The sequence below is a fragment of the Scomber scombrus genome, chromosome 15 (assembly GCF_963691925.1).
Source record: "Scomber scombrus chromosome 15, fScoSco1.1, whole genome shotgun sequence".
Classification (NCBI taxonomy): Eukaryota; Metazoa; Chordata; class Actinopteri; order Scombriformes; family Scombridae; genus Scomber; species Scomber scombrus.
Genome location: NC_084984.1, coordinates 5,228,545 through 5,245,890, shown reverse-complemented (window position 1 = coordinate 5,245,890; position 17,346 = coordinate 5,228,545). Strand labels below are relative to the sequence as shown.

The 17,346-nt window shown below is 39.3% G+C and overlaps 2 protein-coding genes across 5 annotated transcripts; one reads left to right on the top strand and one right to left on the bottom strand.

The window, feature by feature from the left end:
• Nucleotides 1-222: 222 nt before the first annotated feature.
• si:ch211-243g18.2 (uncharacterized protein LOC559906 homolog) lies at nucleotides 223-9,810 on the top strand. 4 transcript variants are annotated; one of them, XM_062434796.1, is made up of 10 exons: nucleotides 223-284; nucleotides 2,672-2,943; nucleotides 3,120-3,245; nucleotides 3,684-3,766; nucleotides 4,434-4,590; nucleotides 5,941-6,105; nucleotides 6,196-6,321; nucleotides 7,291-7,508; nucleotides 8,527-8,555; nucleotides 9,262-9,810. In XM_062434796.1, the coding sequence occupies exons 2-10, from the start codon at nucleotides 2,680-2,682 to the stop codon at nucleotides 9,375-9,377; spliced, it is 1,284 nt and encodes a 427-aa protein (XP_062290780.1). In that variant the 5' UTR covers nucleotides 223-284; nucleotides 2,672-2,679; the 3' UTR covers nucleotides 9,378-9,810. The 4 variants fall into 4 exon arrangements, with proteins under 4 accessions (XP_062290780.1, XP_062290776.1, XP_062290778.1 ...); XM_062434792.1 differs by lacking the exon at nucleotides 223-284 and adding an exon at nucleotides 1,910-2,176; XM_062434794.1 differs by lacking the exon at nucleotides 223-284 and adding an exon at nucleotides 1,910-2,297.
• Nucleotides 9,811-15,565: 5,755 nt separating this feature from the next.
• On the bottom strand, nucleotides 15,566-16,927 carry rbp4l (retinol binding protein 4, like). Its single transcript, XM_062434823.1, has 4 exons — nucleotides 16,811-16,927; nucleotides 16,578-16,714; nucleotides 15,882-15,994; nucleotides 15,566-15,789 (listed from the first exon to the last, which is right to left on the bottom strand). Exons 1-4 carry the CDS (start codon nucleotides 16,925-16,927, stop codon nucleotides 15,566-15,568), a joined length of 591 nt encoding a protein of 196 aa, XP_062290807.1.
• Between the last annotated feature and the right edge of the window lie 419 nt (nucleotides 16,928-17,346).

The following is a 17,346-nucleotide window of genomic DNA, read 5'->3' as shown; positions in this document are numbered from 1 at the left end:
GAGCATAAAATATCTCAGCAAAAAACTAGCCAGCATTTCAGCAGCAGCAGGGTCAGGAAAAATGTAAATGTAGGCAACAATGTATAGTACAGTTTCATTATAACACCTACCTGCACCTACCTTTCTTAAAACTTTCAGGTGCAGTAAACACACCCCTCCCGACTAAAGCTTGCTCCTCCCATTTCCTGCACACCTTCATATAAACTCACCTGTAGCATCAGCAGCACAGAGCCCTCCTGCATTCCTCTAGATCCCACCTGTCCTCTACCTGAAAGAAAGTCCTGGTAAGTACGATGTTATTCATTTTTAGCAATCAGACTTCTACAAATTGATCATCTAAATATTATAATATAAAATGATTCTACTTTGTTTTGTTATTGAATTTAATAGTTGAGATTATAAGAAATACTAAAAGCATCTGACTTAAAATTATATTTGGAGGAAAAGCTTTCAGCACAACTATTGGTTAGCAAGTGGAGAGGTAATCTCCAAAAAAAGGAAGAAAACTAAATAAATCATGATATGAAAGTCATTTCCTGCTGAACAAAGTGTCTTCTTGTGTCACTGGAATTCAGTTCAAATATTCTCCCGATCATTTTTCCCAAGCTCTATCTTTTATCTGAACAAGGGCCGTCTGTTTCTTGCTGGGTCCTTTGTAGTGTTGTGGGAACGATGTTGCAAGGATCAGGTGACAGAGAGACAGAGAGGTTCCCGTGACTGCTAATCTGCCACTGAAACCCCCGCTGTGAAACACACAACAGCAAGCATGCGCGAAAACCTCATAAACACACACACGCACACAAAGATTCCCTGTCTCAATGTTCAACATCCGCACGCCAACTAGTCTCATTTCAAGTTCAGGAAGTAATGTGAACACCTGTTGAGCTTGATATCAAATGAGTTTTGAAAAAAGGAGAAAAGAGGAACTTTAGATTGCAGAATTTCAACAATTTGATAACATTTAACCTTAAAGAAGATATTATTTATAGCCATGGAGCCACTTGTCATCTCCTCTGTTTGTTTCTGTTTTTTATGAATCTTCTATTAGCCTCTTCTGGAATATTTAATGCATCTTATTATCATAGTAATAGACTATATAAGAGGGTCCTCAGCCCCAGTGAGAGGCTCTTCTTCGACCCAGGGTTGAGCTGTCGTCATTTACATTTTGATTTAATGTTGAGTTGAGTTTTGAATTTGAATGGAGTTGAGATGGACAGACTGAAGTGGCTCTGACCCTAAAGTCAGTCATCTCTTAGATGCAGATGGTTAACTTGAATAGGCACTAGCTGGCTGTACACTCATTTAGAGACTCATCATTTTCAGTGGGGGTTCAGTGGTCTTAGATATTAGGACCTACTTGTATTTCTATTAGAGTCCAACCAAACGCTAGAATAAAACACATTTGCTTAAGAGCCACAAAAGAGCTTTTCTACAGCCGGATCTCGTGTAACACTAGCTTTAAAATGACTGCAGGAGGTCAAACAGGCAGGCCTTTTCAGTTATGTATTTTTCTTATGACATCTATAATTTCATCCATTTTCCCCTCAGAGAAATGGACCCTTAGGCAAGGCCGTAGCCAGGACTTTTCAAATACCGAGGTCAAAACTACAACCATGACTTGTAGAAGATTTTGGTCCAGTTCTTTCTCATCACTTCCAATTTTGCAACTTAAATCAACTCATATTTCAGTATTCTACAACTTCCATCGTTGTATATTTAAAAATTATAAGTGCATTATATTATTTTCTTTGTTTGTTCTTAAAATGTGGAATGGAGCACGGCCTGCTGGGAAAGGGAGAAAAGGGCTCATCCAATGAATGAACAGTTTGCAAAATCGGGTCCAAAAAGTCCAATTCACAAAAGTAGACAACATATATCTGGTGATTTTCAAGTGGCAGTTCACATCTACTGCAGCGAATATTTTTTCTGGAAGTGAGCACTATATAACAGCGACTTAATAATCTCTAGTAATATGCTGTGTTTATTTGTGAATTTGTGAATAATCTGCTCACGGAAGCGCAACACAGCTGGAGCTGTTCGGTAAGGAAAACAAATTAAAATTGTTAAATTGGAAACAAGTTGGGACTTAACACCAGGGCCGGTGGATTTCAAGACCTCACTCCACCGCTGGTTATAGCCGACTACTTTCGTTTTTACATGGCAGCGGTATCTGCAAGTACGTGTCACGTGACGGTCCGTTGATGCAAGGATAATTGTCTCGTCGGCTATTTTCACTTCACAATGAAACAAAACTTCAAGAAAAAAATACCGAGGACATGACCTCGGTGTCCTCAATGGTAGCTACGGCCAAGCCCTTAGGTGCTGTGATAGATGTGACATCTGTGATTGTGCTCTTGTTCTGTGTCTCTCTTTATATCCCAGATAGCAAAGAGTCATTGAAACAATGTTGATTTTCCATCTGAATCATCAGAATGGTTGATATTGAAATATCAATGTTGAATCACTGTTACAATAGCGATGAAACCCAACGTTGATAACAGCGACATTCAAATAACATTGATTTACAGTTATGATTATAGTTGATTGAGCATCGATTCCTGGTTGACAATGTGATGATACTGATGTTGAAAAGTCATTGAATTGCCTTCACCAGCACACCATCTAATTTCCAGTTTCCTTGTGTTGCTCCCTGTGTCTTCTCCCCTCACAGCCACCATCATGGCCTCCAGCATGTCATTGAGGGGTTACTCTATGAGCCGTCAGCCCTCTTTTTCCAGCCGCTCTATGATGGACACCGGGCGTGCTCGCTCCCGTGCTTCAGTCTCTTTCTCAGCTACGAGCCCGTTGACCCGCTCAGCTTCTATCAGCCAAGATCTCAACGGCCCAATCAGCCTGCAACTTAATGGGCTGCACGGCAACAGCACCAACGAGAAGGAAGCCATGCAGAGTCTCAACAACCGTCTGGCCAACTACCTAGACAAGGTCTGACAGATGACACAGTGCTGCACTGTTGGCCGTTTTGGTCATCAGCCAAATAGGTGATGTGTGCATCACCTATTTGGCACCTTGCAGACAAGGAAATGATCTTATTAGTAGCAAGCTGAAACACTTTGATCGCTGGTATCTCAGGGTTTAAATGTCTCTTTGTCTTGCTCCAGGTGCGTTCACTGGAGCGCTCCAACGCAGACCTGGAGATGAAGATCAAGCAGCTGATGATTGACCGCATTCCCAAAGGTCATGATCTCGATACCATGATGGCCCAGGCTCATGCTGTTGAGCAAGAGGTACTGAAGACGTGAAGGAATATGCAACCACGTGTAGACATAAATTAAGTTCTGAGTTTTGTAAGTGTCCATCAGCAAAGCACAAAAAAGTTATGATGACTTTGGTGAAGACAAAACATTCGTGTAAATGCTGACCTGCTGCATCAGTAAGCTCAATAAAAGCAGATCTTTACCCACACTTGACCTGTGGGTTAACGCAACAGAGCGAAGGCAAAGTTAATCATTATTTACAGTTTAATGAAGTTGGAATGTGTTGCCTCATTGGACACGTTTTCAGGTGTCGTTTGTAACCATTCACAATTCCATTAAACAAAAACATACTGTATGAAACATAAAAAAAGCATCTGATATAGTGGTATTGAGTGTGATACACTTTAACTCTGAAGATTCTTTTCAAATCTATTATAACAGTGTTACCCCCATGTTAATATTTGTCAGGTGAGGAAGAAGACCTTGGAAAATGCTCGTCTCATGTTAGAGATCGATAATGCTAAACTGGCTGCTGATGACTTCAGAATCAAGTGAGTGATTAATGATTACACTATGTAGATAAAAAAAAGAGACTGGTTTGTTTTAAATGGGCTTGTTTGTTTTTCGTTGCATGACTTACAGAACAGTTTGGGTTTAATCCATGCAGTAGTGTCCATTGCTTCTCATAGTTCTTGAATAGTTTGACAACTGATTGTAATGAAAACAGCTGCCATAGAACAAAATGTTTCTCTTAAATGTAAATGTATGTAGATATTGCCATTAATGTTTAACTTATTTAAGGTAAATTCAGAGGTAAATTATAAACTTGAAGCTACCCTTCCAGTTAGGGTATATGCTGTATTGGGACTCTAATATCTCAATAACTATTAGATGAAGTGACATGGAATTTGTCTCAAATCTCCATATCCCTGTGAGGTATATAGATATATTGTAATTGATGATTTTCTGATTTTTCATCTAGCGCCATCATCAGGTCAAAATGTGTCCAATACTTTGGTTTTTGATCAAATACCTGCAAAACTCATCACATTCCCATCAGCCTCAGCTGTACTTTGAATATAATTAAACTAACTAACCAAGTTGGTCAACTTTAACACCAGCATGTTGGCATTGACATTAGGGATTTAGCTCGAAGCACCACTTGACAATCTGCTAGTGTGTCTGTAGACTCTATAGCATTGTTCCTGCTTTTACTAGGTGGGAGACAGAGCTGGTGATGTGTCAGTCTGTGGAGCGGGACTGTGTTGCACTGAAGAAGGCCAAGACAGACCACGAGCAGATCATTGCCTCTCTGAGGGGAGATCTGGACAGCCTGAAAGAAGAACTTTACTTCCTCAAGAAAAACCATGAGGAGGTATTTTGAGTTTATGAGTTATAGTGTTTCATTTGCACTCTCCATCCTTGAACATTTCATCTCATTTTCATTTTGGCCCTCTTGCTTATCCTCCAAACTGCCCACACAAACAACAAGTTGTCTGGTGTCTGACTGACCCAATTTGGTAGACTTACAAGGTCTTTTAGGGCAGGAGAGAGAAACAGAGGTGGTCCTCCAGTTACTGCAAACAAAAGGAGCAGGTGGATCTGGTTTCCTAAACCTGCTCTTTCTCTCCAGTCAGCTGATCCGAGGCACCCTGACTACTCTCCTCAGGGGGGAAGATAAACTAAGATAAATGTTCTCACTCGGTCTCTCCAGAGGAAAGACGAAACGAGAGATGAATAAAACTGTGCTGAAGGGCACGTTCAGTACTCTACAATACAGTTTTTTCACAGTCATGAAAAGAAATGTCAGTATTTGCACTGTATAAGTTAGATCTGGGATGAGACAGATATTGCTTCAAGACTTTTAGAAGGCTTCAAGTTGTACATTTGACAACATTTCTGCACTATTTTAACTTACTACTACTATTATTGTGCAACCACATACTTACTTATAGAATCATTTTACATTTGACCGTTTGTCTATTTTACTTTGATGCTGTCCAGTGTGAGCAAAGTGATGGGATGGTGGTTTGGTCTCTTCAACAGGCTCACTGCAGACTGTAGATGTCTCTTTGTCTATGAAATCTATGTCACTTCTTCATGTTGAATATATACTGTAGACCTCCCCGACTGAAATAGAAAAGCGGCATCTCTGGGGGTTAGCTGAGAAACTAGATCACACTGTTTTTTTTTCCCAGAGTCTTATGAAATAATGCTTCCTGTGCATAAAACAAAGAATAATATCACATTTTATTGTCAAACCAAGGATAGAAAATAATCTATGAATTTGTACGTAAAGAGCATTAAAACCAGATTAGATCACGTTAAAACAAATTGCATGTGACATGAGACAATGTCACACAGGAGAGAGTGAAAGAGATCCAGAGAGCGTGCTGAATGAAGGGAGGGTGTGTGTGTGTGTGTGTGTGTGTGTGTGTGTGTGTGTGTGTGTGTGTGTGTGTGTGGGTCAGGGGTAAGGTGAGCTCTGCTTCATCAACTATTGATGGAGAACGTATAAATATTGAAGATCTTCTCTGCCACCCTGTGGTGTAGGATTCACAAAGCTCTTCCTGGTTCCATATGTCACCTGTTGACATAAATACAACACAGACACTAACACACATTAGATATTTACACAACTTTAAGTTAAGTGTAGTTTATTGTAGAGACTGCTACACACACTGTGACAAAGCAACATTAAATGTGTAAACTACTTCTCTTGCAGGAACTTGAGCAGATGAAGTCTCGTATTGCTAGAGACGAGGTGAATGTGGAGGTGGACTCGGCCAGTGGGCCAGAGCTGGGATCCATTCTGTCTGACCTACGCAGCCAGTATGAGGGCATTGTCAAGAAGAACAAGGAACATGCCGAGCTGTGGTATCACAAGAAGGTCATAAACGTCTTTTTTTCTCATGACCAGAGGATTCCCTTTAATAAACAGATTCACTGAAATATTCTATCTTTTTTTTCTTCTGATCAGCTGGAGACGGTCCAGAATGAGGTGAAGGAGAGCAACGAAGCCCTGCGAGCAGCCCAGAGCGAGCTAACTGAGAGGCAGCGCTTTCTGCAGAACCTGGAGGTGGAGCTGGAGAGTCTGCACAAACAGGTGAGCTGCTGCAGCTGAGGAGTACAAACAGAAGCATAGCTACACACCGTGGGGTCTTCTGATGAAAGAGGTTTCTCATTGACCCAATGCATAGCCAATGCATGAGTTTTCATATATTTTGGCTCCAGAAGAACAAAAAAAAACCTTGAATATTGTTAACAAAACAATCTGCTTGTGGTGCCAGAAGAGACAAAAAAACTGCTGTGTCTCATCTCTGGAGTCAAAAGTCTGACATTTTTAGGAGAGGTTTTTGGTATAAAAATAATCAGGTATTATATTTGTAGCTGTGCAAGCAAAACCAAATGCAAATAAAAAGGTGCATGATGGTTAGGAGTATTACCTTTTCACAAAGCCCTAATTAGTAATGGTGTTGCGTTTAAGTAAGAGCTATTTTTTATGGGATTTGGCAAGAAACCACATAGAAAATCCTTTTTTGTTTAGTTTGTGCAAATCCACCATCCTGTATCATTAGCGTCTGGGAAAAGATGTTCTCTCTTGTAATCCTGTGTTGACAGTAAACTCTCATGCTGATAAGTCATGTGAGGGCATAACGGAGTCAGTTGCTAAACTGTATGGGGGTGAGTTTCAGTGGTCAGATGGCTAATCGAGTCTGAGCAGCAAATGTTTGCTTTGGATGCCAAAGCCTTGTCAGTTCATGGTTATTTGTTGATAATGGTTTGGGAAGTAATTTAAGAATCAAGGGACATTCTTGAGGTTTGATTTCCATTGGCAAACACCTTTTGAGGAAATCGAAGGAGGTATAAAAGCCAGAGCTCTGAATACCTGCAGACCTGAAACATCACATTACTGCACACTCGCTATAGTACAGAAGTAACTCATAGCACAGTTATGAATGATTTTTGGACATTTCGTAGACAACAATCATTTATGACACACAAAGCACACAATGGTAATCTTACAACGTGGTGTTCAGTCAGCTCTGTTATTACCGTCCCTTTCTGTCCTCAGATAGCAGCTCTGGAGGGTAACCTGGGTGAGACGGGTCAGAAATACTCATGTGAGATGGAGCGACTGCAAGCCACCCTGAGTCAGATGGAGGACGACCTCTCCCAGCTCAGACTTGACATGCAGCGGACCAAAACTGACTACGAGCAACTTCTCCGCATCAAGCAGAACCTGGAAATGGAGATCGCCACCTACAGGCGCCTGCTGGAGGGAGAGGAAACGTGAGTTTAGGCTATAACATATGATGAAGAAAAGGGAGAATAAAAAAGCAGTCATTCAAGAGTTAAAGGGGAATAAGATCTTCTAACCAGCTCAGTTTGAGGATCACTTAGTGGCTTGTTTGATCATATCGCTGGCCATATTTTAGTATGTTGTCATGGAAATGTAAGATGTTAAAATTTTTCATGATTTTGAGCACTTCGAGGACCTCTAAGCCATGTTGACTTAAAAGTTAGGTCTTTATTTTTTGGTCGTCATTTCTACCAGTAACATTTACAATGTTGTCATCAAGTTAATTGAGACATAGGCAAGAAACTTTAACAATCATTTAGGTGTTAAACAAACCCTGATGTTACCCAAACTTATCTAGAGGATAGGCGAGCAGTAAAATTACTACACAAACAACCGGAAAGATTGCCAATTTACTTCCTAGTTCATATTTGACCTACTCAGCACAGTGGACCAAGCAGTGTTTTTCTGTCCAATTAGGAATTAGTAGCAACATTTCAGGTGTGATAACTTTCAGTTTTAGCAGTTTAAATAAATTGGTTTGGATAATCTGACTAAACTGTTTATTTATGTAGTTTATTTACAACCAGTCTGATCTTGTACAGGCCTGTTTCATGCCATGTTGAATTTCAGTTTAGTGATGATGTCATGTTTCCAATTCTCAAAAATGTACTTGACTGTATTACTAGTCTTGCTGAGAGTTAGGTGGGTATATATTGATACCACTCTGGTATTTGTACGCTAAATGTGAAGCTAAAGTCGGCAGCTGATTAGCTTAGTTTAACATAAAGACCGGAGGCAGGAGGAAACAGATAGCCTGGATCTGTTCAAAAGCAACAACTCCCATGTGAAAACCATAATCACCACTTTGGTTTTTGTTTATTTCTTTATGCTAAGCTAAGCTAGCCAGCTGTTTGCTCCAGCTTCACGTTGAGCTATTACTCAAAATGTGTTGATCTTGTTTTCCAAATCTATTTAAATAATCAGTTATGTTTCCTTTGTGCCCTGCAGAATCAAGGAAATTCCACCTCCACCAAAAAGTAAGTACTTCAATTTCGGCTGCTTTGTGACTCATCAAAGAAAGTGAAGTGAAGTCACTGTTTGTATTACAGCACGACAGAAAGACATTCAAGCACAGTATTATGTAATAATAGTACACCAGCCTGAAAGGAACTGCAGAGAGGTAAAGACTGACTAAAGATGAAATGATGGAGGTGATAAGTACAGCACAATGCTCAAAAATGTTTATTTAACAGCTGTTGCACAATAGCTGAACCTTATATGGAGTCTTGTGAGTTGGAGACAGCAGTGTAATGGCACCGACAGACAAACACAGACGTATATTCCTCCACACACACCCAAATGACCCAGAGCTAATGATAGTTTTATGAACGTACAAACAATGCAAACACCACTGAAAGCTCCACTCCTATAGCAACTAATGAGGGAGTGGAAAAAATATTTATCCCAGTGTTGTAACTATGTTTAAATCCGAATGACTCACACTGACGGATTAACAAACTGGAAGGTGTTTGTCTCACAACATTAACAGACTAAAGATGACACAGGATCACAGACTGTGACGTCTTTAAGAGTTCTCCGTGAGACAGAATAGTTTCATGTTTTTAGTTAGAAAGGCACATAGTCATTATCCTTGGCAAAACACATCATTCATTTGCTGTAGATGGGTTACACATTGCTTCTCTTTCTCATTTGATATTACTGCATGTTCTCTTTCCTGTGCAGAGGAGCCTGATGTTCGTACCAGGAAGATTGTGAAGGTGGTGACTCAGACGATGATTAATGGCAAGGTGGTGGATGAATCCAGCGAGGTGGAGCAGATCGAGGAGACCAAGAAATAGAAAGGAGGAGGAAAACTCACTGATTTGCAAAACAGAGAGCAAGAGAGAGAGAGAGAGAGAGAGAGAGAATATTAAATATGAGCTGTGGAGATGGAGCAGCAGTGTCATTCATTCTTTCAGCAGAATAGGGATTTTTTTTTTTGGGGGGGGGGGGTATTATTCGACTATGAATGTTTTGTGTTTTCAGAGAGATTTTTTTCCCCAAAATTTCTAGTTTGTTTCTGAAGAGAGAAAAATGAACTAACCCATCTTCATAGAGTTTAGGTAATAATAAAATGTTGTGTACCTCAGCAAGATATTTATTGCTTATTGTGGTAAAGTTTACTGTAGTAAATGTAATACATGCTTTTACTCCTTCTAGATGATTATAGTTTAATCATCTTGGTTGTTTTTGTGTTTGTACTCTATCTAAATAAAGTATTCTTAAGTTTAACATCATGTAAACTTTGCCTCCCGATGAGATTTAAATCCTATATAAAACATGCAACTATCTACCCTTGTTGATGAATTAGTTAGTTAGTTAGTTAGCTTCACTGTTCTGACTTTTTACCATATATACATTTTGAGTTTGTCAGTGCTGCAGCGCAATAATTAAAATATGTCATACAAAATGTGCTGATAAAATAATACTATATTATAATAATTTGTTTAAGTTTTTAAATCTGTATCTTCTGTGTCAGTTAATGTGTGAAGACAGAATTAAAATGAACCCTTCATACATGTTACTTGACTATCACCTGTTGTTCAGTGTAATATTAGAATTTCATGTAATTAATCATGCAAACTTTCAATGATAAATGTCCATGGAATTGCTGATGGGAAAGTCAAAAGGAGCTACAATGATGACAAAATTGATAGATAATTATATCAAAAGATAATACAAATGTGAAAAGGAGAGGAATGCCTGCCTGAGGTAATGTCTCTATCAGTTACAAAATGTGCCACAGGTCTTTTATTAAAGAGATACTTTGGTAACAATGAATTAAATACAAATAAATTCATTAGACAGAATTGCTAAATAAAATAATTTACTTACAGGCAGCCATGCAACTTACATCTGTGTCTCTGCTTGAAGATAAATGATCCAGAATTGGCAGGTTTAATTCAAAATAACATGAGCAAGAACTGTGTATTCAGATTAAGACGTAACTCCTTTTTGGGTAATTTTAGGATTTTTCTTTTTCTGTTTGACTTGAGAGAAAAAAATGTGACTAATATATCTGATAATCCTTTAATAAGCACTTTTGACCTGAAAGCTCACTTTGTCTGTCATGACACAACAACCTCACTGTGACTTCCAACAACACTTTAATATAAGTCACAACCTTTTTACTGGGGTCACTGTGCACCAAAAATGCTCATGAACAGGTCAAAGGGAAACAAATGAAGAGCTGAAAAAAGGAATGTCCCAGTGTCCCAGTGTCCCACATGCATGACTCTGCACGCTGTATCTGAGGCCAAATCCAAATGAATGATAATTAATTAGACAGCTTTTAGGTATTTAAAGTTTTCAAACCATGACAACATTTTCAAGTTTTGCCAGAGGGTTTCATAATAATTCTGACATGGCAAAACATTTGAATCATTTCTATTAAACATGCAAACTGAGACAGCAGCTCTAAACTGTTTCCACCAATTGGGTTTCTAATATTTTCCAAACCAGTATTTGTTGTCTACAGAGCAAATGTAATGGGCAGTGTGGACCAGAAGGACACACAACAGAATATTAACTTCAGACATGATGATTTTCAAACAAGTAGTGACCATTTCAAGAGCTTTTTAAAAAAAACATCCTGTATAGTGAATGTCTAAATGTGAGCACTGAAATACTGCTTGTAGAAGGAATCAACCAAATGAGACTCAGGGGTGCTCATGAGACACCCTGTTATGACCAAAATTATTATAAACAACCCGTTTAAAGAGCAGTTGGACACATACAGTATGTCAAGACTGCCGACAGGTTCCCAGTCAGATGACTCAAAGACTCATCAAAACAGAGACAGTAAGTCGGACAACTCTCTCAGTACAAACAGAGAGACATGAGGTCAACAAAGTTTTCAAACAGGTAAACACTGAACAAAGAAAATGAAAATGTCCTCTGTACACATTTTGAAAAGAACAAATCGCCTCATGTGGAGTATATTTGTGTAATAAAAGCCAAAATCCAACCCTTGAGGGTGAGCCTTTAAAATCTTCTTTGTACTGACATTTCACAGTTAACAGCATCTTAAGACATTTTAAACTACGAACCAAAGCAGCTTTGAGATTGTATTTCTGAATCAACTCTTTGCAATCCCCCTGCACATGTCATACTATCTATTATAGAGTCCTAACTTTTTCGTGGGTTGAGATTCTTTTACTGTCAAATGTCAACAAATATTTCTGTGTCTGATTTTCTTGATACTAATGAAGCAATTTGTGTTGTATAACAAAACACTGACCTTTATTTCTAGAAAACTGTAAATGGGGACGGGTGGAATTATCTCAGTCGATTAGCATAAAATGACATTTTTCTTGTTTGCAGAAAAATAAGTCTTGAAGGCTGAGAACAAGAGATCATTTATTTGCATATAATCAAAGGTATGAGTGAAGCCAATGAAGCTAATGTTGTTGTTGTATTTGTTTGTTGTTTTTTGTCCAGGTAAATTCCTGGAAAGGGTTGCACACATGGCCTCCAGGAAGAAGTTACAGAGATTTTGTCATTATTTATTTTGAATAGAATCAAGTTTTAATTTACAACAACACAAGAACCAGTGTGTGTGTGTGTGTGTGTGTGTGTGTGTGTGTGTGTGTGTGTGTGTGTGTGTGTGTGTGTGTGTGTGTGTGTGTGTGTGTGTGTGTGTGTGTGTGTGTGTGATTGTAAAACTGATGTGCTTGAGAAATACATATGTTTAGATATATTGGGACTCGCCTCCCTTTTATGGATTAAAAGCAAATCCCAAGGACTTTAAAGTTTAAGGTTAAGGTTAGGACTAGTTAAGACTAATAATAATTAATGTAACTCAATGTAATCCCCTCTGAAGTTATGGATACACAAATCTGTGTGTGACCAGGTGGACGAAATATAGAGTTGTGTTCAGTTTTCTGTTGCAGTGCCTCATATGTAGAGCAAATCTGAGGAGCCCAAATCACAGAAATGTGTACAAACACAGTCACCTTCTGACTTTCTTTTTCTCTCTTTTTCTTCAGTTTCATCCTTTCCTCACACACACTGACAGAAACTCAGAGAGAGAGAATGACAACACAGATGAGTTGGAGACAAACAGATCATTGGATTAAGCGGTCTGGTGGTGTTTCAAAAACAAGCAGTCCTCCAGATATCCTCCACATACAGACGCTATGCTAATACAAACCTGCACAAAACCACCTGTTAGATAGACTCCACTTCTTTCTTAAATGAGACCAGCATGCTGTAATAAGTTGTATAATGCCATACTTTCTTCTGTGGTGTGCTAACATGAGCAGGGTGACATTTTAAAGACACAACAATAATCCACAGTCATATTAAATCTCACCCCAACCCATGAGACCACGAGCTCAAACACAATAGGGCCCATTATCTTTTAGCTCCCTACACCCGTCATCCCTTCACCTGTTTATGTGGTTAATGACGTGCTTTTTTTTCTTCTTCTTTTTTTTTAAACAGCAGCACATGAAAAAAAACGTTAGGAATGTCATGTTAAGTAGAAACATCCACTGAGCTGAATCTTAATACAACACATGAGAATTTAAAACTGTGTGTAACACATTAAGAAGTAAGTGCAAATTGTAAAGTCAGTGGGTAGATCAGCTCCCACTGATCAGATGACTCTAATATGGAATCAAAGCAACACTGATTATTATAAGACTATTAATAATATTCATACATAACATCATTTATGTGACAGTCATTAACAGTGACATATTTTAGTCTGAAAGGTTTTATGCCTGCTGTTTGACTGCCCTCTAGTGGACATGTCTTTTTATACCACTTTACAAATCATTTATTCAGCAACAGTAGATGGGAAATTGCAAACATTCACAATGTAAAATGATGTGAGGCAGAGGGATAAAACAGCATAGGTCAGTATACTGCACAGCTGGTTGATACTAGTTGAATCCTGCTTTTCAACCGTACTTCAAGTCTTCAAATGTGCAACAGTATGGCCATATAAATTAGAAGATTGTCATTTTCTGAGTTTTGCTTTGTCATTTTAAGTTTTGCATCGTTATAACAGCTTTATCAGGCTGCATTAGAAAATATCATTAGACTTAAGATTATCTTCCAGACGTGGGATTTCTGAGTTGGAGTATCAGTATCAGTATCAGAGCAGTCCACTTACAGTCTTACCTCAGGCTTGTAGCCTGTTTACATGGAGACCATATGGGTCTCAACAGCATGAAACTTTAGTACAAATTTATTGTATTTTTTGACATTTTCCTGTCCTTTTCCCTTTTTCCTTCAAAGTGGTGCCTGTTATAGTAAAACAAAAAAACAAGATGATATGAAAAGAGTGAATGTGGTAGAGTAGAAGACATTTGTCACACAAGCTAAATCTTGACAGGAGTACAGAAAAAAGCTGTTTGGGTTTAGCTGTTTTAAACAGAGAATTACAGATGGTCTCATTTCCAGTAAGTTCAAACAGCTGATCCCATCAGAGCTAAGCTAGTTTACAGGCAGACTATCTGTAGCTCTGGCCTGGTGCCCTTTACACATTGTCCCACCAGCCGGTGTCATTACTCACAGTGATTAAACCACGATCCTTGTCACACATATTCTAATTTAACACCTGAGATGCTTCTCCAATGATGAGCAAGACACCCAAACAAAATCTGCTATGATCTAAAAAAAAAAAAAAAAAAACAGCACAGCACAACACAGAAAAGAAGATTTTTCTAGCAAACCAGTTTTTTTCCCACAGTGTTCATGTCACAAAAACTTCTTTGCTTCAACCTATTCTGGTTAAGGTTTGTGTATTGTAGTTGACCAAGTGTGTTAGATAAGTGAGATGCCAAAAAACAAGTAAACATCACTGCACTTGGTTTGATGCTGCTGCAGATCAAAACATTTGCCAAGTATCAAGAATCTGTACTAATAGATGTAAAAAATATAGCACAATATGACAATAAAAAAACATGCTTATTGATACATTTGGTCACTTCTATGGTCCACAACTGGGTAAGAGAGTTAAACAACAATGTGGATAATGTCTCAGTCCAGCTTGCTTATATGTCGTACAGTCTGAGCAAATAAAAATATTAGCCAGGGCATTGTGTCTGTCGCACTGATGCACAGTAATACGTGCACATGATTGGATTTAACACATTTCACTCCAGCTTGTTGTATAACAGCTGAAGGATAACCACCAGCTATAGAAAGTGTCTCCTCTTTGGTTCAGGCTTTCTTTACGGTACCATAGAAACCCTTAATCCACCACGACTAAGTTGTCAATATTTATCCTATTGTCACCACAAAAAACCCAACAACAAAAAACCACCATCAGTACCATTTTACCATTACGCATCATGTTGTTGCATATGGCTCAGGCCTCTTTGCTGTCCAAACAAGACCCAGCTTGAGAAAAACTGCTGATATGATCTTTGACCCCTGGAGCACACTAATTGGCCTAACAGGTGAATTAGTATAATAGGACTAAGGTCTCTGACCATCAGACCACCGGTAAGCCCATTACTGCTCAGTGTGTATTGTGTTGGGTTTTGCTGCATTTTCTCAGGGGCTCAGGAGGGATCACAGACACTTACGTACATGGCCAAAGTGCAACTTGTTTTTCAGTCTGAACTGCTGACAAACACTTCGTTTTTATGGTTCAAAGAGTTTTATCATCTACCTACATATGTGTAGTGAATTTACATGTGTTGAACAGCCCCCCCCCAAAAAAAAGAGTAACTCCACAGATATTTGATTAGAAAAATATTTTTTGAAATTTTAATTTGTCACATTCACTCAAGCCACAGCAACAGTAATGAACAGAAGAGGAAATATATCAGTTGGAATCCTGGTGGGACACAAGCAGGTTTTTCACCATCTTTGCTTCATTTTTTCTTTCTTCTTTTATTATTCACTGCACATACACAACAAACACACCTTCTCTCGCATGCACTCTCATTCTCCCTCCTCTCACTGTCAAACCACCTAGGCTGCAGCCGACTGGCACACTTTTCTGCTCTCTTCTCTCTCTTTTCTCTATTTAGCAAGCTCCAGACTGCAAGACAGGTTGAAACTGGCCAGCCATGCAGATTTCCTCCTGTTTCTGACGGACGCTGCGCTGGATGGCGGGGGGCAGGCCACGGGGGTTCCTGGAGAAGATAATGGCATAGCCGTCTTCGCAGCTGCCATCCTCCTTCAGGGTGCGGCAGGCATAAGTGATGGCGTAGTTGTCATAGTCGGTGTCGATCACCCAGTAGTTGTCACCTGGATGTAAATAGAGAGAGAGGTTAGCAAGTGTGGAAAGGGGATGAGGGGATGTTAGAGGGATGTCAGGAGTATATCTATTCACAGCTCACCTCCACTGGACAGGTAGCTGGCCAGTCCCTGGTAGTTCATGAACATCTTGCCGGGGGTTAAGGGGTCAGGGACAGAGTACTGGGCAGCCATGTCAGCACACACAACCCAGAAGCTGCAACATGATGATACAAACAAGTTATTATCTTTATGAGTCTTTATGAGTCTTAAGTTAGGAAATTATAACAGAATGCACACAGTATATTCTATAATGTATCTAAATGAAGCCTAGATTGCGCTTGTTCATGCCATGAGCACTTAAATCGGCTGTAATGCTGTATGTTTGTAAAAGCATTCTTATGTTAAATCCTACCTCTCCAAATTGCATTTCTTCTTAATCCTCCATAATCCAGGGAAAACCAAGCTTGTAGTTAATGCTGTTCAGAATGCGCGTCTAGAAAATTATACCTGCTGCTATCTTAAATCTTCAGGTGGACCACAAACAGAACCTGAGGGCCTTTCTTAACTCCTGATCCCAGGAAACTAAATCTTTGAGCTGTACAGATCTTCAAGAGTCAATATGGTCTTTGTGACTAAACTGACCCTTTGGCCCAACCAGGAGGTTTTCAAAGAAGGGTGAGGCCAGCTGGTTTTACTTTCACTAAAGTGAATAATATAAACGTATCTACTGACTGTAAGTGAAATAAGATGTGTATCATTCCTGTGATGTCAAACCTCTACTCGGCCATCAGACTTACCCAAACAGAGTGACACGTCCCTTAGAGGAAGCGGTCATGCTGCCATCATCATCGATGGTGTACTCTGCAGAGATGTTGTCCTGTAGGAAAAGGCCCTCTGGATCTTTTTTCTGCAGTGCGTACCACTTCCCTGCATACTGTAGTGACAGGAAAAGGAGGGAGAAAATCAGTAGAAGTTTTCAACCGTTTTTCCCCCCCAGCATGCTGTTTGTCTGTGTTTTGAATTGACTTACCCTCTTGGGGTCAAAATCGTCTTTGACTGTGAAGCTGTCAACAATGCAGGAGGCGGACAAACAGCTTTCGATGCAGGACAGCACGACCAGCAGCAAGGCCAGTTTAGAGGATGTCATTCTGCAATGAATACACATTATTATTAGTGTTTTCATGGCGCTCTAAGGGTCAGTACCTGAAACAGGCTGTGGGTTTATTTTTACTGGGTTGCTGAATCGATCGAACTGTGCACGTTTGGGTCTAATCTGAACGCACTATCAATATATTGTACCATTTAATGACATGTAGTAGCACTGTTTGACAGCCTATTAGATCCCCAGTTATGCTGGAGCAATACACATTTTTAGATGGTGCAGTCTAAAACTTATTTAGTCTTAAATCAACTCTGAAAATTTAATCCCAGGAGAATGTCACATGGACAAAATGACATCTTCAAAAAGAAACACAAAGGTATTAACACTTAATGTAGTAAGTAACGTGATCATTAAGTCTGTTATTTCAACAGACTTGCTTTTAATGTCTGACAACAGATAAAGTT